This window comes from Pterocles gutturalis, unplaced genomic scaffold (assembly GCF_000699245.1).
Source record: "Pterocles gutturalis isolate BGI_N339 unplaced genomic scaffold, ASM69924v1 scaffold6429, whole genome shotgun sequence".
NCBI lineage: Eukaryota > Metazoa > Chordata > Aves > Pterocliformes > Pteroclidae > Pterocles > Pterocles gutturalis.
The window spans coordinates 386-12,870 of NW_010135557.1; the positions used below are offsets into that span (position 1 = coordinate 386).

General features: G+C 36.3%; 1 protein-coding gene across 2 annotated transcripts; it reads left to right on the top strand.

Annotated features, from left to right (window-relative positions):
* The first annotated feature begins 568 nt into the window (after positions 1–568).
* On the top strand, positions 569–10,009 carry CBX3 (chromobox homolog 3). 2 transcript variants are annotated; one of them, XM_010081936.1, is made up of 6 exons: positions 569–619; positions 2,414–2,557; positions 4,450–4,592; positions 6,181–6,346; positions 7,706–7,800; positions 9,375–10,009. In XM_010081936.1, the coding sequence occupies exons 2-6, from the start codon at positions 2,516–2,518 to the stop codon at positions 9,499–9,501; spliced, it is 573 nt and encodes a 190-aa protein (XP_010080238.1). In that variant the 5' UTR covers positions 569–619; positions 2,414–2,515; the 3' UTR covers positions 9,502–10,009. The 2 variants fall into 2 exon arrangements, with proteins under 2 accessions (XP_010080238.1, XP_010080239.1); XM_010081937.1 differs by lacking the exon at positions 2,414–2,557 and having other exon boundaries at positions 575–619.
* The last annotated feature ends 2,476 nt before the right edge of the window (positions 10,010–12,485 follow it).

Below are 12,485 nucleotides of genomic sequence, written 5' to 3' on the forward strand. Positions count from 1 at the left end.
TAGTATGTACAGCTTAGCTGAGTTAATTTTGCTCCAGGACCTTAACTCTTGCAAACCTGAGAATCAGAAGGCAACATTATAGTTGCGCTAAGATAAATATTTGCTGTTTATAAGCATTTACTATGATGTAAGAGTAATGGGTGACTCATTATTACATTGCAGATATGTAGCTGCTCCCCACTAGATTTGCAGTTAATGTACCTAGTTATATCTTGATTAACTCCTAGAATCTTAATTCCTGTTCTGTTGGGTTGATGGAAATAAGCATCCCTGATGGTCCTCCCCCTTTTCCCTAGAAACTTCTTTGTGCCTTAGAAGGCCTTGGGGGAAAAACTTTCTTCAACTCTGTATACCACTTTGTCAGTGTTGTTTATCCTGGCTAGCATAATGGTCCATTACTGGGTTATGCTGGACAAAGTAGTAACCTACTTTTTGTTCTGGATTTAATCCATATTAGAAATGTTGTATGCAGTGAATACATGGGGGTTGGAACAAGGACCATACTTGTATAGGGATGCCTTTCTTTGAGTAATGTAAACTTCCTTTTAATTGTCATGCATTTTTCTAGTAAAAGCTCTGCAAGTCTGCAATAAAAATGGCCTCCAATAAAACTACATTGGTAAGTTCATGCACACCTAAAGTATGTAAGGATTTAATCAACATATTTTTCTTCAAACTTATAACTTGGCATCTTCATTTAAAAGATACATCCACATCTCCCCTCCCCAGCATTATTCTGACCAAAATTTCAGATCCAGAAAGTAAGGCTACTAGAAAGGACATTATCTTTGGCTTTAATAAATCTGCCAATTCTAAAGAGATTTATTGGGGGGGGAAATATTAAAGGACTCTGCACTATTTAATCTGTCCTACAGTAGAAAACACTAAGGATTTTTTTAGCCTCCTTTCAGCACGCTGTGTAATTCATCATATTTGTAAAAAACAAAATCCAAATCATGTATTCATGTAATTTCTCCCAGTGTATTTGGGGAAAAGTGATTGCCTGAGAAAAGGCAGTCTTTACAGGTGAAAAATAACATTGTTGGGAAATGATGTGGCAGAGTTAAGATGCCTTTTGAAATTATTTTTTTTAACAAATAACAGTTTCTTTGAATTTCATAGGAGCAGAGGTTATCAGATGTCAGCTCTTCCTGGACCGTTTTAATGATGCATTAATGGATCTCAAATCCTGTAAAGCTTTGCTTGACATTAAAATATGGACTTCTAAGGGCAATTGGTTGCTAGCACAACTAATGATGATATATAGTTTTGTGAAAGACAGAACTGAAAAAGTATAGCATGTGATGCATCTGAGGTTGAGGCAGGGAAGTAGAAATACATATGTGCAATTCAAAATTTGGATAGCAGAACAACTATTTATGATGCACTCAAAAGGCCTGTTCTTAAAGTTATTGAAATGATTGCTGGTTGACCCAGATGGAGATGCATTAAAAACTTGTATCAACTTCTGGCTTAGAAGTACGATAGAATGCTTCCTTTATATTGTACAATAACAAACTGCTTTAAAAGATTTTACCAAGGTGAATGTCTGAACTTTCTGTTGGTAATTGATTGCCCACTTTTCCCTAATTTGATTCCGAGAAGGAGTTAACCAGCCTTGGGAGGGGGTGCCTCAGGGAGAGGACAGAATCTGTGAATGCAGTATTTTTAATCTTTTGAATGTTCTTGAGAATTTTGCTGCACAGGTCAGGAAAATCAGTTATGGTTCCCATGGGAACCATAACTAATTCTGCTTCATTATGTATTTGCATGCAAAACCTAAATGGATTGAGGGATAGCGTAGCTCTGGAACTGTAATTCTGATTTTGTTGCCTCTTGTAGATTAAACCCCTTCACCACAGTGTCACATCAGTGTTTTAATCTTGCCCCTCAAAAGAAGACCGATTATCCATTGGAGAGCATCTGTCATGTGTGACTTCTGAATGCAGAAAGGGAAACAAGCCATAGATGAGCATTCTGTGGTCAAACGCCCAAGTTACAGCTTACAACATGCAACCCTAGAGAAGGGAGCTTCAGGGGTCTACTGGACATTTAGTACCCTTTAACTTTAGTCATGTACCACATTCAGTTGTGGGCTGAGATTTACATTGGCTTTTGTAATCTCAGAATGTATAGGTTTATAACAAATATTCATTATTTCTGCAGGCTCTGCAGTCAAGGATTATTTTAATAGGTTGGAAAAGCTCAGGAGTTTGGAAAGCAGTGCTGATGCGCATGAGACCTAATTAAAGCTCTAATATTTAAAACAAAAAGAACATACTCTTGATTTTGTTATTTCTTACTGCAATTCAAGAAAAAAATACAGAGCCCTATGACATTGATTTTCTTCTGTGAAGATTATATGGCTACTTCAGTCTCAAAAAATGAAAAAAAAATAGTTGCTTTGATACAGAAATCCAAAGTGTTTAAGTGACAAGAATTAGTGAAGCCAAAAAGAGTACCAGAAAACAATCTTGCATTGAATCAAAGAATTTTAGTCCAGCAAAGAACACAGATGGAGATGTTCCCCACTTGTAGCCTGCTTGCCTCGTCACCAGTAATTATAATGTTATTACTATGGTATAGTGAGTTTGTGTCTTTTCGGTTTGTTTCCCCCCCGCCCCCCGCCTCTTTTTTTGTCTGTTTGTTTTCCTCATCTCTACCTGTTTCTCTTTTTCACACTTCCATTTCTTGAAAGAAGCTGCCTTCATAAAAGAGTTGGACATCTTAATGTTTTTATTTTCCTTCAGTTTCAGTCTTGCATTCTTTTTTCATGGAGGCAAAAAAAGCCAGTGTGCTTAAGTTGACACTTTTCAGACATGAATGCTCTGGTTGAAATACACCTGGGATATACAGGCAGTTAAAGTCTGGTTGGAAATACATGCTCTGTTTTAGATAATCTCTTCTGTGCTTACAAATCAAAACAAACGTAGCATGAGAGATAATCATATACAGAAACTTGCTGTTTGAAAGAGAAACTTGAAACTTTTCCTGGTCTTTGTTGTTTACACCTTCAATTTATGGGTTGCTAACCAGAGTAAAGCTATTTTGGGGAAGGAGGGAAAAGTTAATTATGAAAAGTAAGAGGCACAAAGGGCTTTGGAAAGAAAAAATCGGCTTCAAATCTTCAGTTTACAAAAAGAAGACAGTTTTTCTTGTGTTTAACATACTTTTTTTACCTTTCACCACATCAAGACAAAATACTACAAGGTCTAAAAATTTGATGGTTTAAAAATTGCTTTGCAGTATTTGCAAACTAACCTGCATTAATTCTAGCAAGGACTAGGGAAAGGCCATCAAGCAAGTAGAGGTGCTTACTGGTTTTTGCTTGTCTGTTTTCTGTTCTAGAGGAAGTACCTTAGTGAGGAATTAGTTCTGTCCACTTTGATTTAGGGTGCTGCATGACTATATGTTTTAGAAGCTTAATACTGCTCCCATTAGTTTATGGCTGCCACTTTAACAATTTCCTTATAAGGTGCAGTCCAAAATGGCATGCAAAATACTTTTGGTCTGCTAGTGTTCCAGAAACATGATACGACAACATGATAGGCTTGTTCCAACCTTTTTAAGATTACAAACAAGGAAATTCTGAAATGTGTCCTTCTATTACTGTTTAATTGTGCCTTATTAAACTGGGAATGCCTTGAGGATGATGTGGATGTAATACTTATTTTAAGAACTTAATATTATTTGAAGTATTAAATGTAAACTTAAAACACTTATGAAGTTTTTTAAGTTAGCAAAAATTCATTTCTGTGTTAAGTCCTGTACTTAAGTGTAGCTGTCTTAAATTTTTGCACCTTTGTGACATCTGTTTGAATGTAGGTTACATTGGTGCGTGGCTAAGAATGAGAAGGGACTGCAGTAATGGAATGCTCCTAGCATGCATCCTGCTCAGTAGTTATGGGATATTGTTGAGTATTTTGCTTATTGTAGCAGTACATCATAAACTTTGCTCCCATCAGCTTCTCCCTTTTTTTTGAAAAGGTAGTAACCACCTTTTTTGAATAGCATCCCTTTTCTGTTTTATACTTTTTCACAATTCCCTCATTACTTTTCCTTACTTCAGCCTTATCCTTCTTGCCCTCTGCCTTTTCACAGGCATAGAGTGAACTTTTAGAAGCTTCATGAATTTTTGAGCATGTAGCACTCTGGGAATTAAATTTATATGGGGAGTGGAGGCATGGATTGTATGGACAAAAATATTTCACCTTTTTTAAAACTGATGTTGGATATCTCATTAAGCAACTGAAAAAAACACAAAACATTAGCATGTCTTGCTCAGGTTACCTGACCACATGCACTAATGTAAAGGGAGTCTGAGCTTCTGGCTTTAGTGTGAATAAGTACATGATTCTTTGCTGTTTACTGAGCAAAGTTGGATTTGGCCAGTGAAGTAACTGTGTAAAGCAGAAGAATGAATAGTGTCGTTCTGAATTTCTTTTGTAGCACAAAATGGGAAAGAAACAGAATGGCAAAGGTAAAAAAGTTGAAGAGGCAGAACCTGAAGAATTTGTTGTGGAGAAAGTCCTGGACAGACGTGTTGTAAACGGAAAGGTGGAATACTACTTGAAGTGGAAAGGATTTACAGAGTAAGGCATTACCTATTTTTTTTTTTTCTGATAAAATGCTAAATACTAACCATTTATATGAAGTAACTGTGCTGAGAGGGGATTGGATGATAGGGATACATTTTAAAGAACTTAAAGGGAAGTATATCCATGAATGTATATTCAAATGGGGCAGTCAAGTATGAAAATAATATATGTAGCTTAATGTTTGTGCTACATTAAATGTTCCAAGGCTTTTACCAAGTCCTTAGTGAGTGTTCTTTTAGCAGTGTTCTTTGATTTAGCTTATGTCAATATCTATGAAGGTGAGCTAGACTGACAGTTCTAGACGTGGTGGAATGAATGTTACTTCAGAGTAAGAAATTTTGCAGGGAGTTAAGGTGTGAGCAGCTCTGAAGAAATTAATTTGAAGCAGTTTGCTTATTATTCACTTTCCTGAACTGCTTTCAAATGAGATGAATTTGCATAAGGAATTCTGTGGCTTGGTTGCCTTCATTAGGCATACCCGAAAGGTATCTTTTGAGTCTCTTTCCAGGACGTGGGGAAACACAAGAAAACCAAGCCTTACAGTGGACTTAAAAAGTTGATTGTTAAAGAAGGCACATAGTTGTGCCCTCTCTCTCCCTCCCTCCCGCTTTCCCTCCTTCCTTGACACTTTCTGGCAGACTACTAGCTGAAAAAAAGGTGATCCACCTAGCATTTGAACATAAGTAGTTACATATGTAGTCATATTGTTGTTGCATATCTCCCAAAGTGATTGCATTGCAAAATTCTGCATAGTAACAACTGAAATTTGTGTAGCGGTAAAGTGCATAAATGCAAACCAAAATGTGTTAAGTATTCGAGGGTCTGATTTGAAGTTGTAAAAATATGGTTTAGTAACAGAAAATAATTTGTAGGCATCCTCCTTGTGCAGCAGTGCTGTGGCAGTATTTGTGCATGAGGACTTCTGATGAGGTGCTTAGTTGTTACAGGAAGCATTCAGCGACTTCTTAAAATTTTAGTTAACAAAATGTACACTCACGGGAACATTTGCAGTTCCCAGCTCTGGACATAGAACCTTTGTTCTCTCCTGTAATCAACTGAAAGAGGAGGATAGTTCTAGGTATAGTTGAAGTCAGTGCTTGGAGACAACTTTTGAGAGTATTCCTTGCATATAGAAGCTTATACTAACACAGTGTGTAGTGAATGTTGTGTACATTCTGTTCTCTGTAAGTCTTAGTGCTCATATCCTATAGTTTGTTTGCATGGACAGTCTTTAGAGGAAGCAGGGAAGGGAGTCAGTTTAAATGGACAGGTAGGTTTTCGTAGGGAGGGGGTTGCTTGTTTTCATTCCTGTGATCACACACAGATAATGGGATTTAATAGAGCTGTCTATTTTGTATCTCCAGTTTAAGAACATTGTTTTTCACCAATAGCAGAGCATAATTATTTCAGTCATCAAATGTAGTAGATGAAAGTCACTAAAGATGGCAAGATAAGCATCCTTAGGTTGAAGAAACCTGCCTTGCGTGATGAGAAAAAAAGTGACTTGCTTAAGGTGAGCCATGTGGCTAGTTTTACGTTTTTTTTCTTTTCCTAGTTTTACATAAATGTGTGTATGTTGCAGTGCTGACAACACGTGGGAACCTGAAGAAAACTTAGATTGTCCAGAGCTAATTGAAGCTTTTCTGAACTCTCAGAAAGCTGGTAAAGAAAAAACAGATGGTGCCAAAAGAAAATCTTTGTCAGATAGCGAATCCGATGATAGTAAATCAAAGAAAAAGCGTGATTCTGTAAGTATATGTTCATGTGCTAAGCTTCATTTTTCCTGCATCTCTTCCCTACCTCTCCATCCCCGTTCCCCAAGAACCCTATTGTAACCTTGAGAATGAGACCAAACATGGGTTTAAAACTGTAAAAATCACTCAGCATTTGGAACTGTGGTTTGAAAAAGGTAATCTTTCATGGTGGTTAATGAGACAGTCCAAATGGTAGGTAAAAGATGATTAACATGATGACTAAAAGTTCTTGCATTGTCCCATGATGCTCACTCAATAATTGGAAGTAAGACTGGTTAAGAGTTATTAATGAATGATATTAAGTAGTCAGTTTGTATTAGAGCAAAAGGTTCATGAATGGAACAAAGATTAAGTTCTGTTTTGGCTTATTTGATTTTGAATAGGTGAGTGGCAAGATGGCAAAATGTGAAGACCAGGCAAGTTACTTAGATTAGGACCAGACATGATGGTGGAGAGGGAACAGAATGAGGGACTGAAGAAAGTTCCTACCTTTTCTTAAAGATCTGGGTTTCTCCTACAATTTAAGTGAATGAACAACATGACAAGCTTAGAGCTGATAAATACAAAACAATGTGCATACAATAATGTGTTCAATAGTTCACATTTTTGTCTGTGAAGTTTTGCACTAGCAATTTGAAACAACACTGGTTGGCAGTGTCAGTGGTTTACTGAAGACAGTTGTTGGATGTGTGGTTACTGTCGAAAAGGTTGGAAGTCATCAGAAGGAACAGTAGATGACTAATACAAAGAATATTTTAGTTTCTGTATAAAGTAAATTGTGTGGCTTCATCTGGTACAGTAGTGGCCATGGTCTCAATAAGAGTAATGTGAACCTCAGGAACCACTACAGGAAATAGTTGTGATATTCCTTACCACCAATACAATCTCAGTGAGCCAAGAAGAGTTGAGGTATTCCCCAAGGGTGCAGTTCCACAACTGGCTTAAGCCAACCTGAGCCTGTTGTTTTGCGGAAAGGTGTATGTTTTTCCCACTTCCAGGAGTGCATTTTTGCTTTGCCTCTTTTGTTGCTTTTATTGTCCATGCTTGTTTGTTTATCTGCTGTAACGATTTTAGAACACTTGTTTCATCTATTGAATTTTCAGAAATAAGTGCTAGAAACATTGATGTAAAATCTGTCTTTATTACTCTACATCTAAATGACTTGACCTGGAGATCAGTCATGAAAAAATAAAATTGATGTCTCTTCAGGCAGTTATATGTATTATAGCTTTTATAAGTATATAAGGCTATATTTTTTGTTTTGATACACATATATATGTATGTACAAGAATGTGTGCATCTAGCACTAATGTGAAAATATAAACTAGATAAATCTTCTAACTTACTCTATAGGTTGATAAACCAAGAGGGTTTGCAAGGGGTCTTGATCCTGAGCGGATAATTGGCGCTACGGATAGCAGTGGAGAGCTTATGTTCCTTATGAAATGGTAAGTCTTACGTTCACGGTTCTTGGCCCTATTAAGGGAGGGCAGGCAGTTGCACTGAGGTTAATGAGACAACTTCATTTCACGAGTAAGTCAGCTGGTGATCTTATTAGCCTTGTATTCTTAGAAAAACAAAGCTTGTATAATCAGCTAGTACTTACTCGCTCTTCCTTCCAAAACCTAAACAACTTTAGGTTCTATTGGTTCAGTTTTACAGAAGTAGAAATTTTAAAGGTAAATTCTGATAAAATATGAGGAAATGGGCATTTGTATGGAAAAGCTGCATCCCAGTAGTGTTCTTGCTGAGGGAACAGCAGGCAGAATTCCAGCTTTATGTGTTTCAGTAAGGAGAAGCCAGCTGCTGGATAGCCAGCCTTTTAACCAGCTGTAGTGCCAGCTGTTCTGTGTGCAACCAAGTGGATAGAGAATTGGAAGGAACTAGTGGAGGAGGCTGAGAAGAACAGCAAACAATATGAAGGAGTGATTTATCACTATGGGCTAGTAAGAGGGGAGAGTGATGGAGGGAGTTTGCGTTGTTGGGAGGGTAGGCCAGCTTCATTAGCTACAGTGTTGATGGAAGACTTCTTGCCTCTCCTCAGTGAACAAGTAGGATGAAATTAAATCCTTTTCAAGTGTTAAGAATACAAGAGATTAAATTAACATTTCCTGGAGGTCATATTTCTTATGGTGGTGGGATGAGAAGAATGATAGCTTTCCACAGCCTTTAAGAATGGTATAATTTTATGAATTGAGTCAAATGGAGTGGTCTCCAAATAAATGATTTGTCATGTGATGTGCTTGGACTGAGGAAGATAGGTGCTTTGGAAGATTCTGTCTCCTTTCTGCCTTTTCAAATTTTCTATAGATTTTATGTGAAACTTAGAAGAGTAGCAAAATACAGATCGTGACTATTTGAATTTCTTTAGTGATAATTAACAAAACCAAACACAAAGGAAATGTACAAAAAAGAGGCTTTTTTTTTTGTTTAGTTCAGTTGCAGTTGATTAGTTTTTTGTGATATATTGTAGGCAGCAAATATGAATATGAATATGTGTGCACAAAACTGAGTTGTAAAGGCAGCATACACTTCAAAATCGAATCTGAAGCATTTCAGACCGGAAGGCATTTTTTTGTTACCTTAAGACAGCATCAGGAATAGAAGTATGAAATACAGCGAGTTACTTGCATAAACAGTAAATACAATTTGAATGCAAATACCACCTCTTAAGATTGATGCTATTGATTTTTAAAAGTCTTACTTTGAAGTTTTGATTATGCTTTAAAAGACAAAATCAGCAAAGTTTTACTTTCGTTGCATACTGCAGTGGGTAACTGTATAAATGTTTTCCCTTGAATAGCATTTTCCTTTCAAACAGGAAAAAAACCATGAGAAGGCAGATACAACTATGAAACCTTGCCATTAGCATGAAAATTCTTGGTAGCTGTAGTGAAAGGTATACTGAAAACTGATTTCTAGCTGATACTGTTTTCAGAACTTATGACCTATCTATTGAGCTGCTAAATTTACTGAATTAATGATTATGCATTTTCTTAAACTCCACTCTGTTCTACATCAGGAAGGACTCTGATGAGGCAGATCTGGTGCTGGCCAAAGAAGCTAACGTGAAGTGTCCTCAGATCGTAATTGCTTTTTATGAAGAGCGACTAACTTGGCATTCGTGCCCAGAAGATGAAGCACAATAATTATTTGCATTGCTTTTTTATATATATGAATATTAAAACCTGAAATTTGATTTATTAGTAATGTGAGAGGCATACATTCTAACAAGAATCAAATTTGGTATTTTTTTGAAGTAGTATGTTTTGCATCAACAGCAAGTAAATAAAAGCTTTCTGCAACTTGTTTCATTTATCACAAGAGCATTTGATACTACTACTTCCTCCATATTAGGTAAAAGCTTTTATAAAACATTCATAAACTTCCATAGTTATGACAGAATCATAATGAATGTCTAAACAAACTCACAGATGTTTTGTAGTCTTATATACTATTGATGTGCATGTATCTTCTTTACCCAAACCTAGCCCTTTAAACCTGTAGAGTCACTCTTTTTATTAGTATTTGGGATCACTTGGTCATAAGTCCAGGTGAAAACTAACTTTGTAGTAATTTGAATGTTATCAGACTGTATATTGTTTACTTTATTGTAAATACTGGTGAACAGTGGTCAATAAAATAGTTTTATATTCTTCCTTTATACTGATAGGCTGTGACTCTTTTGAAGCGGTGTGGTATTTCTGAACTTTTGATATGTTAAGCTCTCAATTCGTAATATATTTAACTGTAAGTTGTTTTTTGAGAGTAGATTGATTAATTAATATTACCCTATTGCTACTCTGTAATCACAATACCAGACAAATACCAGGCTTTGATTCTTTATGTTTTTTCAGCGAACAATGCCCAAGGCATAGTTGGGAAGGACCTGTGAAATGAATGTGCTTTGGGTACTTGTTTAAGTCACTGCCTAGGTATGGCTGCTGGTCACAAGGCCGAGGGGCCTCTGCAGGTATACTAGGAAATAGTTGACATGTGTTGACAGTATCAGCCTTTGCTTTAATTTCAGGTCTTAATACAAGGCTATAGTGTAACTAGCAGTGGTTCAGATGGAATTACTCTTCAGGCCTTTGCCTGAAGAATACTTACATAGCTCTGCCTTCAAAGTGGAATATTTTAATGAAGATACTTAAGTCATATACTTTAAACAAAGGAGTTAGTTTCTATTTCAGATTGAATTTTAAAATGAGTCCTATAATCAGCTGCTTTGAGAATGCCTTCAGAAGGGCAGAAGTAAGGGGTGGGGAACTCAGGAGGAAGAAAGTTGCCTTTTTCCATTATTTCTTCAGTTGCCACTCCTCTTTCCACTTGCTTTCACCTACACATCTTTTGTGTTTTACCTACCATGGTATAGTTTGCTTTGAGCTGTGCCTCTCTATATGTCAGTGGCCAAGCTTGTTTCAGAATTCCCCTTAATTTAGTGTTTTGGCTAAAAAAATGGTCCTGTAGCATGCTACTGTCAGAATCCTAGGCGAGACAGTTAAGATTGCCCAGCTATGCTTGCTTAGAAGGTTAAAAAAAAGATGGGTATTCCTGGAAACTCATATGGTGTGCTGAGGAGCAAATGAAGGAATTTAGCCTGTGCTGCTTGTTCTTTCACTACTGTTACACAAATCATTACTATAACTATTTGTCCTCACATAGTTTTAAAAGCCATTTACATTGTGAATCGGGACTTGTCATTGTAAAACACTTTATTACACTTAAAACACCGGGGTTGCTAAACTGATGCTAAATTACCTTTTTATATGTAACTCCTTTGTCTTGTCAAGATTTTTTTATTACTGGGTTTGGGCAGAATTCAGTTGCCATCTATTTGTGGTTCTAGGAAAAATCTGATATCTCTATGTTAGCCTGGGGTTTTCCTTGCACCAGGTAATAATAATTGCAGAGTTTAGCTAGCTTCTCTTGCCTGTTCTTAGACAAATTACCTCAAGTTTGTCATATGTGTATCTCCTCTACAGAGTTCATGGCTTATTTCTTGAGGACCTATAATAGAAATGTTTATACAACTATAGGATTCCAAAATCCTTGCTTTTTTTACTCAGTAGCTTGAGGAATACACGGGCTAAACAATTCCAAAGCAGCATGCGTTCTCCTGTGTGCTTCTTCAATACAGAGTGCTTTATAAGGAGTCTTAAAACTTATTCTACAGTTTGTGTTTTATTGTCTGAAACTTCGCAGTTTCTATACTTCGTTTCAAGTACGGATGTCCAGTTTATATGAAGTTGCTGATTTGAAGCGATACAGGTTAAACAGTTGTTTTATCAGTTATTGTAAGTGGTAGACAGATTTTTGTTGAAAGGTTGATTCTTCTCAATTTGTAATCCTTAAAATAGATTTGCAACTAGATATAGCTTTTACATGATATTTGGGTTTTCCTTCTGACCATCCATAAAAGTGTACTGTATTCACATTTAAACAACTTTACAGCTTGTTAGACAATTATTTAGATATGTAATTTTTTACATTATGATGGTAGAAATGCTGACTGGTATTTGTTTCCTTTTTTTTTTCCTCCTCTCTTTGTGTCAAACTTGCATTTTGATAGTAATGAAATGCAACACTTTAAAGTTACAAGTTATGTAAAATTATGCTGAATGTGCTGCATACATATGCAAAAAGTTAACAAATGTTATTAATTTAAAATTAACTGATTAAATAAATGAGATATCTTCTGTAGTTAGTGAGTTGTGCGGACATTTCTGGTCGTTGTCCTTTCTTACACTGAAATAAATAGGTTGTCATTTCATGATCACTCTGTGTTGATGCTGCTGTCCTGCAAAAACATAAACCAAAAAGTCCCTTCTGTGCTTGCTCCAGTACTGGTACTCACAGTGGCTGAAGAAAATACTCTTGAGTTAGACGTAACCAGGTGGTGCTAGGTTATACAGTATTCAAATCATGGTCAGTTATGGCATCATCCTCTCACAGCCTGGTTCTTTGCTAGGAAAGAAGAATACATTTTGGGTTTTTTTTTAAAACCTCCTAATTTGTTCATTGGTATTGAATTATTTGCAAATGAGTTAAGGAGCAATTGCTGTTAAATGGAATAAAGCAAATAGTACCTGCAAAAAAAGCTCTCAGTATTGCATGTGAACTTGATCCATTC

Bases quoted from the DNA above. Each gene is read 5' to 3' on its own strand.
- CBX3 (XM_010081936.1), top strand. From the start codon at position 2,516: ATGGAGATGTTCCCCACTTGTAGCCTGCTTGCCTCGTCACCA. The intron at 2,558-4,449 runs GTAATTATAATG...TTTCTTTTGTAG, and splicing joins GCCTGCTTGCCTCGTCACCA to CACAAAATGGGAAAGAAACA. The intron at 6,347-7,705 runs GTAAGTATATGT...CTTACTCTATAG, and splicing joins CAAAGAAAAAGCGTGATTCT to GTTGATAAACCAAGAGGGTT.